Here is a 14477-nt window from a genome sequence, read left to right on the forward strand (position 1 = left end):
AAACTGTACTATGGTTACGAAACCAGACAATTCCCGACAAATCAAATCCGCAAAACACACATGAATGCAGGTAATCTTTGACTCGTACTGGGCAGGAGGTACTGTTTGTTGAAGTCTCTGTGAGCCTGTCGCTAGGTCAGTTGCTTCACACAATCACATGTAGCCGTTGAGCAGTAAAAGCCATATGATGGTCCTATGGCACGTTGTTGTGATCGAGGGGAACCTGTGGAGAATCTTGGGGTTGGTTGTTGAGGCCTGGAGGCATCGGCTGGTTGTGTTGGGGTATATTTTGGTGTCCTTGTCCCAGATCCTGTTGATTCTGGGGTACTTCATGTTGCTCTGGGGGGATGTCCTGGTGTCCAGGGGGCAGAGGCTGGTGCTCAGGAGGGAGCGGTTGGTTTTGTCCTGGTGACTCTGGAAGAGCATTTCCTTCAACTGTCATGAGTGATTGAGAGAATTTTGTTATATTACCAAATACATCAAGCTAAAATGACAGTAACAGCTTTGTACAGTGATAGAGTTCATAAGTACCATTATTTCCTTCTAATAAAAGTATATAATTATGTTAGATTGTTACTTTTTTCAAGGTGTTAAAAAGTGCGTAGTAGGCTATTTTTCTAAAGCCGTCTTTACAGCTGAAACGTGGCACAGAAGCAGCACAAAATGAATCTGAACTTGCATATACAAGGAAAAGGCTTGTTTACCCAATTATTTTCATGTGGCACAGAGGCGGCATAACTACACAGGACATACACTCACTAAGCACTTTATTAGGAACACCTGTACACCTACTTATTCATGTGATTATCTAATGAGCCAATTGTGTGGCAGCAGTGCAATGCATAAAAACATGCAGATACAGGAGATTCAGTTAATGTTCACATCAACCATCAGAATGGGGAAAGAAATGTGATCTGTTATTTCGACCGTGGCATGATTTTTGGTGCCAGACGGGCTGATTTGAGTATTTCTGTAACTGCTAATTTCCTGGGATTTTCACGGGCAACAGTCTCTAGAGTTTACTCAGAATGGTGCCCTAAACAAAAAACCTCCAGTGAGCGGCAGTTTTGTGGACGGAAATGCCTTGTTGATGAGAGAGGTCAACGGAGAATGGCCAAAGTGGTTCGAGCTGACAGAAAGGCTACGGTAACTCGGATAACCACACTATACAACTGTAGTGAGCAGAATAGCATCTCAAAACCTTGAGGCAAATGGGATACAACAGCAGAAGACTACGTTGGGCACTTAATACGGACCATAGTGTTCCTAATAAAGTGCTCAAAGTATACTTCGCAAAGGTGGGTAAGAATGCATCACATGGTCACATGCCATGCATTTTGGCAGCATAATTATGTTTGAACAGGAATCAACAGAGGAACATGATTTTACTGTTAATCACCTAGTGTACAAGCGGCCAGCTGAATGAACTAACCCCTGTTAAAGTAATGCTTAAAATTTCTTTTGAAATGTTTCTTCTTCTCCACAATAATGTTAAACTAGAAAACATGTCAGACAATCTCACAATCAGTGCTCAATAAAACAACAGTTACCCAGTGTAACCTTTACATGCATTGCATAATTTCTGATTCACAAATGAAAGTGTTACTTACAATGCATCTCAGGTGCTGGCTGTACTTGCTGTGTTTTTAACCGTTCCATATGCTCCACAGCCTGATAAGTCACACAGAATAGGGATTTACTCATTTGTTAACCAAAGATTTTCATTCACAGAGCAGATGTAAAAGACAAATGGTTTGAGTTACCTGCTGCAGTTCTATTTTCTGGGCATTGAGCTGCTCCTGCTGTCTCTCCAGTTCCTCTCTCTGTTTTTGAAGGTCAGCTGATTTCTGGTTTAAGTCTTGCTCTTGCCTGGCCAACTGCTCCTCAAACTCTCTCATTTCTTCCTCAGTGTAAGCCTGGTTCTGTTCTAGAGTCTGAGATGAAGTATTGGCCCAAGATAATTCACTGTATATTTGTCAACCATCCTACATATAAATCCCAGTGCACACTGTACAATGTTGGCCACAATTTTTCTATCAGAAACAGATTTTGGGAACTGTAAAAGATCGCCTTTGACTGCTTAATGTGACATGTTTACCGTCAGTCAATTAACTGCCACTCCTATGAAACTAAGCCTCTGACGGAGTTGTGACAGTGTCAGTAATTTTGAGTCACAGTCCTGCAGTGTGACAGCTCTTACAACGGCCGTCTAATGCTGAACCATCAGGGGCAGCAACTGATGATGTGTGTTTGAAAAGAGAGATGTTCAGTTAAAAATGTTTATACTAGCTTGACTGTATGATATGCAACATAAATATCTCGTTATTTAGTGTTTCCTTCACATTATGAACATACTATCAGAATAACCTCTAGGTCACTCTGAAATATGAGCAGTTCACAAATTCCCTTTTACGCCCAATCGTAACAGTCTTCGGACACTCAACATTAGTGGCTTGCTTGGGTTTGTGTGGTGCCATTTAAATTTTGCATATCAGTGAGGGTGTCAGAATGTAACACGATTGATTGCTCAGTCAACACTGAGCCCATGCACACTAATATGTTGATAACTCCCAAAAATAAGCTTATTTAAAAAATCAGACAAAGCAAGAAATCCACGATTACATGAGAATTGAAATAATATAGTTATTCTTTAATTTTGACGTGAAACTGTGAAGAAGCATGCGCACAATACTTGCATACAATGGATAAGCCGTTAAGAACAACAGTAAAGGCGTTTAAATGCAATGTGCAATCGGGGTAATGGGCAAAAATTTACCCGTGTCGATTGATTAATTCTTAACAAGTTTATGACTGTACACCGATAAAAGAAAGCCGCTTAATGCGTTTACATGTCCAAACACGTTGTCAGCTTATTTAGCATAATCAGAGTAAGAGCCTGCTCACTGTCATTTCGTGACCTATGTTCTAAGATTATATCATACAGTCTAACATAAAAGACATATTGTGGAGTCATATTGTGCAATCTGACAAGCAACTATAGTAAAGGACTGGAAAAATAAAACAGTGTGCACCCAGTTAATTGTTGCATATGTTCATGAAAGGACATTGAGCAATGGCCTAATTACGTACTGTATTTGTTAAACCTAGCACCATACTCACTTCCCAGCTGTCCGGTTCCAGAAACTCTTTTTTCTTTGTGGCAACCAGGAACTCATCTAAGGACACCAGTCTGTCTTTATTGGAGTCAACCTGTGAAGACCAGATGATTACACATTTAGAAAACTTTATAAGGATTTTGATAGTCACAGATAGGGATGTTCCAATACAATTGTTTGGATACTTCCTTTTCGGTACTCGCTGATACAATACCATTTTTTTTTTTGTTTTTTTTTTTGTTTATGTTGCAGTTTTCTAATGCAATAGTGTGAGACTGGTGTTTGAGGACAGCGTGTTAATTATGCTTTAGCAATTGTTACACAAAAGACATAATCAAAAAAGTGCATTTTAGCTGTCATAAAATTATCAAAAATCACAAATTTCAAAGAAAAAATGTAGGGAAAAAAAGAATCACTGTAAACAAACCAAGAGAGCTGACCTGCTAACTTTATTGATTTCAGCAACAATAACTCAAAAGATATTATACAAAAACAGTAAGTCATTTTTAGCTCTCACATTTCACAGAAAAAACAATAATAACCAACATGTAAAGGCTGTCTATAAATAAGTATTCTTTAGCAAATGTAAAGGGAAGGTGCATTTATGAACAGAGGCATCTCTGCATGCTAACTTGTAGGGCCCTATAAAATCCCTTTTAAGTTTTTATGATTCTGTTTTCCATTTTAATACAATTATTATTGATTTATTATTATTACAGTGAATATTACATAGCTTTACTGTAGTATCTGTCATTCTCTTTTTTTTTTTTTCTTCAATTTAAATGGAGCTTTTATTTTGGCAGAAAACCAAGTGAAGTACTTTCAGTTTGTATATGTAATGTCAGCCTCGTACTTCGGAAAAGCAGGTCGCTACATGACCCAGTGTGATTATTAAACCGCAAAAGGCTGCGATTTAATTAAATAAATATGTTGTCTGTATGTGCTGCATGCTTCAAGGTGAATGCATGCTCTGCTCTCTGTCATCTACTACACACAGAGACTGCGCTTAATGTCCAGGATGTGTTTTCAGTGTATGAGCAGTCAGCTTCAAACATTCACTTTGAAGCGTGCAGCACATGCAGACTAAATATTTATTTTATTAAATTGTAGCCTTTGTGGTTTGATAGTTATACTAGGACATTAGTGCCTGACCGATTTATCGGTCAGCCGATATTACATATTGGAAAGTTAATAAACAATGACCCCATCATTTTCCCTTTTCAATATAACTGATATAACGTTAAGTGGTGGTGGCGTACTGGGCTAAAGCAGATAACTGGTAATCAGAAGGTTGTTGGTGGTGGTGCCAAATGCATAAATGTAAATGTTAACCCTGCCCCTGACAACCATGTCACTCATGTTTATCACATCTGTTTGTTATGTTAGCCAGCTATAGTTTGTCAGAGCATCTTTTTGCAGCTCAGCAAAAAAGGTGCGGTGGTGGACTGTGTCTGTTGAATGTTGATTTCACGCTACATTGTTATCTAGTTGGTGAGACACAATGCTGGAAAGTAAATAAAGTCCATCTTTTGCTCTCTGTGACAACGAGCTTATAGCTAACTAGCTAACCATGTAGCTACTTTCACACCTTGTCAGCTGAGTGGAAGCTAAAATATATACATGTATTCACCAAACTGTTTTATTCAGGATTCTCTGTTTGGTACCCCCTTCAACCGAACAATTCAAGTCGCTGCATTTACAAAATGTAATATTTAAAAGACTGGTTTTCCACCGTTGAAAGTTTCCCCTGAACTTGTATAACAGAACACGGTGTAACGCCGCTGCTGCTGTATATCTATTTATAATTTTAATTTATTCTTTATTTAAATGGTCAGCAATTTACTGATATTAAACAGTACTGATGTTTATTTAGCTACTTATTGTATTTTAATTTATTCTTTATTTTAATGGTCAGCCTTTAACTGATACTAAACATAGAGTACTGATGTTTATTTAGCTATTTATTTTATTTGTATTTATTCTTTATTTTCTCAGTCAATTGCTAGAACTGGTTGACAGTGTATAATAATAATGTCAAATATTCTTTAATAAAAATATTTAAGAAAGCAGCCTTCTGAGTACCTTTGCATAGTCATATCGGTGCAAAATCGGTGAAAAATCCACATAGAAAAGGTCTGTTTTCATTCCAGCTCAAAAATTATCTATATCGGCCACCATATTGGTAATCGGTGAATTTTCCGCCTCTAAAATCGGTATCGGTCTCAAAAATCCCATATTGGTCGGGCTCTATAGGACATATTGCGATTTTTTTTTTTTTATTTGTGCTGGTACCGAGACATCCCTAGTCACAGATCTGGCCAACATTTCCAGCAGGGTTGCTAGATCATGCAAAGAATATGTAAATCATCACTATTTTAATTTTCTGGTTTATTACTCAACCTCATTCATGACATGTTCCCTCATTCGCAGCCTCTCCTCTTCCATTTCTAACATGTCATCCTCTTCATTAGATGGATCATAGATCTTCTCCAGCTGGTAAGAAAAAATAAATCACAAAAGATGATCTGTATCATAGCTACTATATACAGTAACAAAAGAGCAATTTATAACCAAACATTAGTACCCATCTTATGAAGATATTTGTCATTATCATTAGCCTGTTTACCTCCTTAGTGAACAGGGCTTCCAACTCTTGCTCATCAAAGAAGCCATCTCCATTTGTGTCTGCAATACAAATAACACACATTATATTATATATATATATATATATATATATATATATATATATATATATATATATATATATATATATATATATACACACACACACACACTACCGGTCAAAAGTTTTGAAACACTTGACTGAAATGTTTCACATGATCTTAAAAATCTTTTGATCTGAAGGCGTATGCTTAAATGTTTGAAATTAGTTTGTAGACAAAAATATAATTGTGCAAACATATTAATTTATTTAATTAGAAAACTAAAATTTTATTTAAAAAAAAAAAGTTTTTGAAATGGATGACTTGGACTGAATAATTAAGAAAAGCAGCCAATAAGTGTCCAGCATATAGATGGGAACTCCTTCAATACTGTTTAAAAAGCATCCCAGGGTGATACCTCAAGAAGTTGGTTGAAAAAAATGCCAAGAGTACATTTCTGCTAAAATTGGGCAAAGTGTGGCCACTCTGAAGATGCTAAAATATAACATAGTTTTGATTTATTTTGGATTTTTTTAGTCACAACATAATTCCCATATTTCCATTTCTATTATTCCATTGTTGTGATGACTTTACTATTATTCAAAATGTGAAAAAATAAAGAATAATTACCCTAAACTTTTGAACGATAGTGTCTGTCTGTCTGTCTGTCTGTCTGTCTGTCTATCTATCTATCTAATTCTCACAACTAGGAATCAGCATAGTTGCATGGACAGCAGTAGGCTGAAGAGTCTTTTACCATGCAGGTTGAAGAACGTTTTGGGGTCAAAATCTTCAGGGTCAAGGCCATCAGCCTCCTCCCACACTTCTTTCAGTTGATCCTTGCTACCCTGTGGACCAAAATAATTAGTGAAGCACAAACATATCCTCAGTGAAATCACTTGCATCAAGTAGAGTTTATGTCTGCACACTTACAGGGTGATTAACTTTGGGGTGATCAGCATGTTTCTTCTTCATCTCCTCATAGTGCTCCTCCTCTTTCCTCCTGCCCTCCTCATCAAGTGTCTTCAGGTGCTCCCGTCTGTCATGCTCCTTCAACATCTCGTACCTTTTGAATTCTTCATGACGTTCCTTGTCGTAATTCTCCAGATCTTTTGTAGCCTATGTTGTAGGATACAAAGTTGTGTATGGCTAATACATAATTCCTTGATGTGAAGTCTTCAACTAATTGCTTTTTTCATTGACCTTTTGTCTGTGGAACATGCAACAATTTTCTCTCTTTTATGAACATAATGGCCATGGTAGTTTTTTTTAAGAATGTATATGATGACCTTGGAGCACCATTGTGACCTATAATTTCACACATGTATACAATTTTCTTGAGATATTCTTCAACAGTGCATGTGAAAGATTGCTGAAATCCTTGAGACTGTATCAAGATATCCTTGAGACATACCGGTAATTCTAAACATTTTTAACCATTATATGTGAAACAACCACAGTATATATTCTTTCAACACATTGATATGTTGATCTTTTTGCCATGTTTTTATTCAAAATGAAATGATCATGATCAAAATGAGATGACTTCATCCTAACTTTAGGATTACAAGGACCATAATTCAACAATGGGATTATGCAGCCATTCATAGTAACAGGCACTGCATCGAATGAAACATGATGAGGGAAACATGGAAACTTCAAGTAATGACGTACCGATTTGATGAGTCTGTCCAGATCTTCCACCTCAAATGTGTGAGGGTTCATGTGGTTTAGATATTCAAACTGTTTGAGTAAGGCCTGGTGATCTACTGCAATATCTGATAAACACAAGAGAGAACTGTCTTCAGAGAATACTTTCAAATTATGACCCGTTTAGTTATAAAGACCATTCTGGTTTCGATTCCAATTCCACTAATAAATTCTGGTTACTTAACAATTCCATTTAATGGATAATTAACAGCAAAACTCTGTTAGAGTGTTTATCTTCTACAACAACCAGTAAGTAATTACACTGATTTAAGTCTCACAAAGCAAATGCATACATAATACAGTAAGAGTTCCATTCAATTCTGATTTGCAAGCATAATTATAGCCTAATTTCTTTAATGTGCCGAATGCCGATTCAGTAGTGACCCAGCACCGCTGCTGAATATCAGCGCAGGAAACATTGTCCCAGTATTTTAATACGGTGAGTCGCCCTTTGTTGAAGAATGATGAAATTCAATGCAGACGGCTCTGAATAACGACTGGTTCTTGATTCCCGACACTGCCCTTCATACACTTAATCTTTAAAGAGTTGTGCCTTATTTAGTGTTAATGTTATGTTCATTCATTAATATGTAACAGCATATAATATCATGTTTTTGTTTTACAGGAAAACTACTGCTATGACAGTCTAAATGGAGTCTCTCAAAAATGAATTGTGAGGGATTACTCTTCAGTTTATGGATGCATTCCCAGATAGCACACGACATGTCCATTTCCAAGATGTCTGTTTTAGATATTTTCATCTGGAAAGCGTCAAAATCGTATTAACATCTGCTAAACATCTTAAAAAGATCAAATTCACAAACATTCTAAATCACAAACATCTCAAAGTCATTTGCTGAAGGTCTTATTGACATCCGAAACATACTTATTGACAAGTCTTATAGATGTATTGCAGAAGAGCAACCAAACAATGTAAAAAAAATACATAATACATCTTCCAGATGTAAACACACACATCAAATACCCCAGTGTGCTATCAGGGTTAACAGGGCCATTTTTGAATGGACCAGGCGGTTATGAGACAAAACAGACAAAACAGAATTAAGAAACAAATGTATCAGTAAGTGTGTGTACAACACCAAAAGCAATCGAAAATCAATTTAAAAGCTTTTAGGTATTATTTTAATGGCCATTCTTACCATTCCCTCCTTCAATGTCTTGCTTGGCTTTGATCAGGGTCCTCAGACGACTGACCTCTTGCCTTTTTAGTTCGTCCAATTTGGTTCGCACATGGTGGCTGACAAAGTCAAGCTCTTTAGCCAACTTTCCTTGCTGAAATCAGTAGGAATCACCAGATTAGCACTGTGTGACCTTTGTATTGCTGCTTATACAACACAAACAGAGCCTAACTGTTTCTTACCTTTATATCTTCCATGTCTGTGTTGTGGAGCTTCTCTCTGAAATGTTGATCTTTCTCTAGGAAATCAATAACTTCCCTGAGATAACGGTCATAATGCAGTCCAGTGTCCTAGAGTCAAACATATTCATTTTTGCTTTTAAGACAAACAGATAGTTGGATCAGTTTTAATGCTTTCAAATGGTTGAGGTTGTTGCCCACACAAAAATAACGAAGGAAGCATATGTAACAAGCATATTTGGCTATTAATGTCCTGACACTTATAATAACACTCATATCACTAGCTACCAGGGCCTGTTACGTAATTTTTTTTTTTTTTTTTTTTTTTTATCAAATAGCTGTTATCTTACCGCACTCTGGGGTGGCTCTTTGACTGTTTCCTCTGTGAGCTTCACCTTAGTTTTGTCTATACTTATTGGCACTGCCTTGGCACAGGACAGCAAGCTTGCCAACACAAGGCAGCTGGTGAAGAGTCCCTTTAAACTGGACATCTGGATAAATAAGCACACACGGGCGACATGTTAGACCGAGAAGAGAACTCATCATATTAGGTATTGAAACACACTGGCTGTTCCTCAAACCCTAGTTAGCTGCCTACTACCTAGAAAACATTTAATCGAATCGAAGCATGTTTGGCATTTTAAAGACACCAAACGAATTCGAATCGAACGAATTGGGATTTCGAATTAAACGCGATGCCCAAAAAAGGCTGTTTTCAGTAGGCAGCTAAAGAGCTTTTTAGACAGCCACTGATTGGCAGATCAGCAGTCCAATAAATCCGTTAAAAGGCCGCTAGCGGGACACTGCAAATATAAATGGCTGGAAAGCCAAATTATATTTCAGTGCTGAGGTTGGCCAGGGTGGCTTATCTCGACACATACTGTAGAGGCTAATTTCATTAGCTTTGCACTGACAGCGAGTCCATACCAGACCTAGCAGCGAAACACACTGCTGACAATTTTATAGGGGGATAAAGAGTTGAATTGTTGATGCTTTATCTGTGTTAAGGTACCCGCAACGATATTCACAATTAAATAATGGCACTTACGGTGTCAGATCGGTTTCTAGCGAGCTATCTCGGATGTTTTCTGCTTCCTTTCATTCCCGCTGGCTTCCTGACTGTCCGCTATCTCAGACTGATGATGATGACTTGCTGGCGAGCTGACTGACTGGAGCAGCAGGAGGAGACAGAGAGCCCGTCCACGTAGATCAGGCGCAGGGCGGCAAATGTTACTGGCTAATGTTTTCATTTGAGACAAAAAAATGATCTTCCTCAAGGGGGATTAGGGGCTCATGAAGTCAAATCATAAATTGCGCTGTTTTAAAAACTCAGGACTGATATCTTGTTTGAGATATTTGTACTCTAAAAAAGAAATCTAATGGTTTAGACCTGTTAATTCCAATGTTTGGCACATTTCAATACAAATAGATATATGCCCATGCAATATCTATATAATATTCAACAGAAATCATAATCCTATTGTGACTGGTCCATCCTGACCAGCGCTGAAAAAAAAAACTGTTACCACGTGATAAGCCGTCAACGTGATTTTTCAGTAGCAGTCTGGACAATATTTTACACAGGAATGACACTGAGAAACTCTAATAACGATTGGATTAAAATACACAGTGATAAATTAAAACTGGAAAATTATTATTATTCAGACTATTGTAGATTAAACCTAAATTTCAGTTCTCATTTAGAGCCGTCGGCATTTGTTAGAGCGCCACCTTCTAGTATATTTGAAAAGATTGAAAAATCGAAAAATAATTTGGAGAATTTGGAGTTCAATTGAATTTGCACCTAACATAATATTAATGTTTATTATTATGATGATGATGATGATTATTATTATTATTATTATTATTATTATTATTATTATTATTATCCTGATTAAACCAATTTACCCTATGCATGGATCATAATGAGAAAAGTAACAATTACTTAAATGTATGACAGATTTTATGGCAAAGAACTATGCCCAAATGAAATTAGAGGACATTCAAAGAAAAGATAATCCAATGACTCAGTAATGAAAGTACAATTCGCATTATTATTTTAAAATTAAATAATCATGGGAATATATTAGCCTAAATGTAAAATGTTAAGACTTCTCTGGCTTTTTGGATAGAAATCATGCATTCTATTAATTTGGTTCAGTAGAATTTCCCTCTGGAGATAATCTGTTTCTCCTTGAATTAAATGCGGTTCTTTTCATTGATTGCTACATGGATGGAACCTTCCAATACAAACTTATGTTTACTCTTCATAACTATTTGCATTTTTAAGTGATTTCTCAATTGGACGACCACAATAATGCATTCCTTATGAACGACATGACAATTTATATATATATATATATATATATATATATATATATATATATATATATATATATATATATATATATATACCACATATATAAGTAAACGACCTTAATTTTATTAAAATGACTCGACATAAAATTGTAAAACAATTACAGGGAAAACATATCAAACGCAACAATGACAGCGAAAAACAAAAATGGTAATACATTTTTAAATATCAATTAAAATTGTGAAGCAGTCGAGGTTCCTGCATTAAAATGTAATTCAACTTCAAATAGGAAGTGCTATTTTTCATCACTTCCGTCTCCCTTGTTCACTTCCTCTGGGCCTCAGCTCAATCTTTCTCTTTACTCGCTCTCAAAACCGCCATCATGGGTCGTATGCACGCTCCTGGGTAAGTGATTATTTTACTTTAAAAACTGTTGTTGAGGACCCTACGGCTAACCCAAAATGCAGATAGCCATTTATCACACTGTTTATGCTTAAAAGATGTATTTAAATGGCGCTGAAATGGTTTTAAATAGTCGGAATCTGCTTCCACGTTCTCTTCTTCAGAATAGCGTGATGGCAGCACATGTGTGTGAGGCTGCAGACTTGATGCTCAGTCTCAGTTTGTTCAATACTGGAGCACGACCACACATTAAACTTTACGATGTTGACAGTTTTTGTGAATAAGGCGTGAATGTTCAGGTATCACGTCAAAAACATTCACTTAACGTACATTGGTTTATCAGATGTGTTTAACGGCGGCTAGCAAGCTCTGATCAACTGCTTTTTGAAGTGTTATCAGAATGAGCTTTATTGTCAAGTGTTCTGACGTGCACAAGGAATGTTTTTTTGGTGATAGGAGAAACAAGTGCACACAGAACATTACAGTGAGTCACAGAATATAAAACAAGGTAAAAGTATAAATAGACATACAAGTAACAGGACAACGTAGAATGGCATAACGTATGTGCAAATGGTAATGTATGCGCAAGGTATGGGTATGTCCAGATATTGAATTAAATCGACTACTCATCGGAGCATGTAATAGATAAGTGCACATCTCACATTTTATGTTTGAATGCTTATACCCTTGTTTATTCCCTAACACATTCTTGGTATTACCTGCTGTCAGGTACCATGTTAAACAGCATAGCTAATTATAGAGGGAAGCGCGTAGATGTTCAAATTCACAATATTGTAAATTAATGTTTGTGGTGTTCTGGAAAACTTATTACACTTTCCCTCCCCACCAGCAAGGGTTTGTCCCAGTCGGCACTGCCCTATAGACGAAGTGTCCCTACAGTAAGTCCTTTGATTCAGATGCCCTATTCTCTGCTACAGTTGGCCTTTCTCATTAGCTATAAATCTGTCATACCCATAAAAAATTAATCAGGTTGTGTTTTCTTTTAGTGGCTTAAACTGACATCTGATGATGTCAAAGAGCAAATATTCAAACTTGCCAAGAAGGGTCTGACCCCCTCACAGATTGGTAAGTTGTGACTCGCATCAAGGGAATTTGTACTACGAGTTTTGTTTCTGATAACTTGCTTCCAGTGTAGTACTCATTTTACTAGAATAGAATACCTTAATACTCATTGAAGTGTCTTTTAGTTCTGCTTATATATTTTGACAGGCTTGATGGCTCCGAGCACAGGATGGTTTTATAATAGCAAATTTTCTATCAATGTGTACACCGCAGCAGTTTTTGTTGAACTATCTTTGTAATGGCTCTTTCCTTATTAGGTGTGATCTTGAGGGACTCTCATGGTGTTGCCCAGGTGCGTTTTGTCACTGGCAACAAGATACTTAGGATCCTGAAGTCCAAAGGCCTTGCCCCTGACCTGCCTGAGGATCTCTACCATCTCATCAAGAAGGCAGTTGCTGTGAGGAAACACTTGGAAAGGAACAGAAAGGTAATGGAACACATTCAGATAGGTCAAGAGTCTTTGCTGCACAGGTGTATGAAAGCTATGCCGGTTCAGCTCTGTTCCGTTGCTTTTCCTGGCTAGCTGGTAAATGCCCTGCATGTTGGAACCCTTTTAGATTTTGCTCTGGAGAAATCTATGCAATGCCCTGTTTAAATGGTTTTGTTTTACATTTGGCACTTGTATTTTTGCAGGACAAGGATGCCAAATTCCGTCTGATTCTGGTTGAGAGCAGAATCCACAGGCTTGCCCGCTACTACAAGACCAAGAGAGTACTTGCACCCAACTGGAAGTAGTGAGTGTTCAATTTAGATTACAGAGTGCCTTGTTGCATTTTAAAAACCTGAAGGCCTTGCCTATTTGCAGAGCACATTTCATTGTCCCATTCTTGCTCCATAAGGACTGAGATATTTCTTATGTGCTAGATAAATTCTGGAGGTAAATTAGCAGTTTGGCTTCATTGTGCCACCACTGCCAGTCCCCTTCATACAAATGCTGCTTTGTCTTTCAAAAGTTTCTTTTTTTTTTCTTCTTCTTCTCTCCATGGAGGAATCTTTAATTGATTAATGTGTTTGTTTTGTTTCTAATCCACAGCGAATCATCCACAGCTTCTGCACTGGTGGCATAATTTGCAGTTTTTGAACAAATAAAAAGTATTTGGATCAATTTAGGATTTTGCTGTCAGACTTTTTCTTTCTTTTTTCACATTTTGTACACTAGACTCCTAGGGTAATTTCCCTATTTTGTACTCCAGATATTTATGGGAAAGTCAGTTACAGATTGCTTTAATTCCAGCACAAAGTGATGTAAATTCAGAATGTTGCACCTGCTCAGCCAATGAAAGTGCTTTTTTAGACTGAAAATGGGTGAATGAGCTTCATTCCAAGAGCTCATCTAGTAAACAATTATGGCTAAGAAGAAACTAGTAGAGGGTTAAAGGCTACAGTATACTTCAAGAGAAGGTCTTCGTTCAGGGGTAAAAAGAAATTTGAAACTCATCACAGGTTGTGGTTTGACAGTGTTGGTGAAAATACACTGTTTTAAAGATTTAAGAAGCAACATTACAATTTATGGATTTACAGAGCACAACATTGAAATGGTGAAGCAACCTGGTTTATGTTTTTCTGTCTACTTCGAAATTGGATTCAGTGAATAGCGACATATTTAGTCAGAAATAAAATTTCCTGGGAAAACAATGTCATTTTTTAAAAAAAGAATAAAGAAACAAACGTCTGTGTGCAGATATGCTGGGTTATGAAACCTTTGAAAAGTGGTCACAGAGTTTCAAAACCGTGCATATCTTGTTTACCTGTTAACCTTTGATTTGATGATTGGCTTAAGTGCTACATTAAGTTTTAATTCAATTGAA

At 36.9% G+C, this 14477-nt stretch overlaps 2 protein-coding genes and 1 non-coding gene across 3 annotated transcripts; 2 read left to right on the plus strand and 1 right to left on the minus strand.

The window, feature by feature from the left end:
* Positions 1-13: 13 nt before the first annotated feature.
* On the minus strand, positions 14-10066 carry LOC127450691 (nucleobindin-2-like). The gene is made up of 13 exons (XM_051714972.1): positions 9916-10066; positions 9218-9358; positions 8871-8978; positions 8650-8782; positions 7454-7557; positions 6713-6898; positions 6537-6627; positions 5743-5801; positions 5517-5609; positions 3121-3210; positions 1764-1934; positions 1611-1671; positions 14-435 (listed from the first exon to the last, which is right to left on the minus strand). The coding sequence occupies exons 2-13, from the start codon at positions 9356-9358 to the stop codon at positions 194-196; spliced, it is 1479 nt and encodes a 492-aa protein (XP_051570932.1). The 5' UTR covers positions 9916-10066; the 3' UTR covers positions 14-193.
* A 1417-nt stretch (positions 10067-11483) lies between these two features.
* On the plus strand, positions 11484-13779 carry LOC127450697 (40S ribosomal protein S13). The gene is made up of 6 exons (XM_051714985.1): positions 11484-11589; positions 12437-12485; positions 12594-12672; positions 12927-13096; positions 13303-13403; positions 13703-13779. Exons 1-6 carry the CDS (start codon positions 11567-11569, stop codon positions 13734-13736), a joined length of 456 nt encoding a protein of 151 aa, XP_051570945.1. The 5' UTR covers positions 11484-11566; the 3' UTR covers positions 13737-13779.
* LOC127416830 (small nucleolar RNA SNORA19) lies at positions 13474-13602 on the plus strand. The gene has a single exon (XR_007893190.1). It is a non-coding gene; the product is annotated as a small nucleolar RNA SNORA19 (small nucleolar RNA).
* Positions 13780-14477: the final 698 nt, after the last annotated feature.

The sequence above is a fragment of the Myxocyprinus asiaticus genome, chromosome 2, assembly GCF_019703515.2.
Source record: "Myxocyprinus asiaticus isolate MX2 ecotype Aquarium Trade chromosome 2, UBuf_Myxa_2, whole genome shotgun sequence".
Classification (NCBI taxonomy): Eukaryota; Metazoa; Chordata; class Actinopteri; order Cypriniformes; family Catostomidae; genus Myxocyprinus; species Myxocyprinus asiaticus.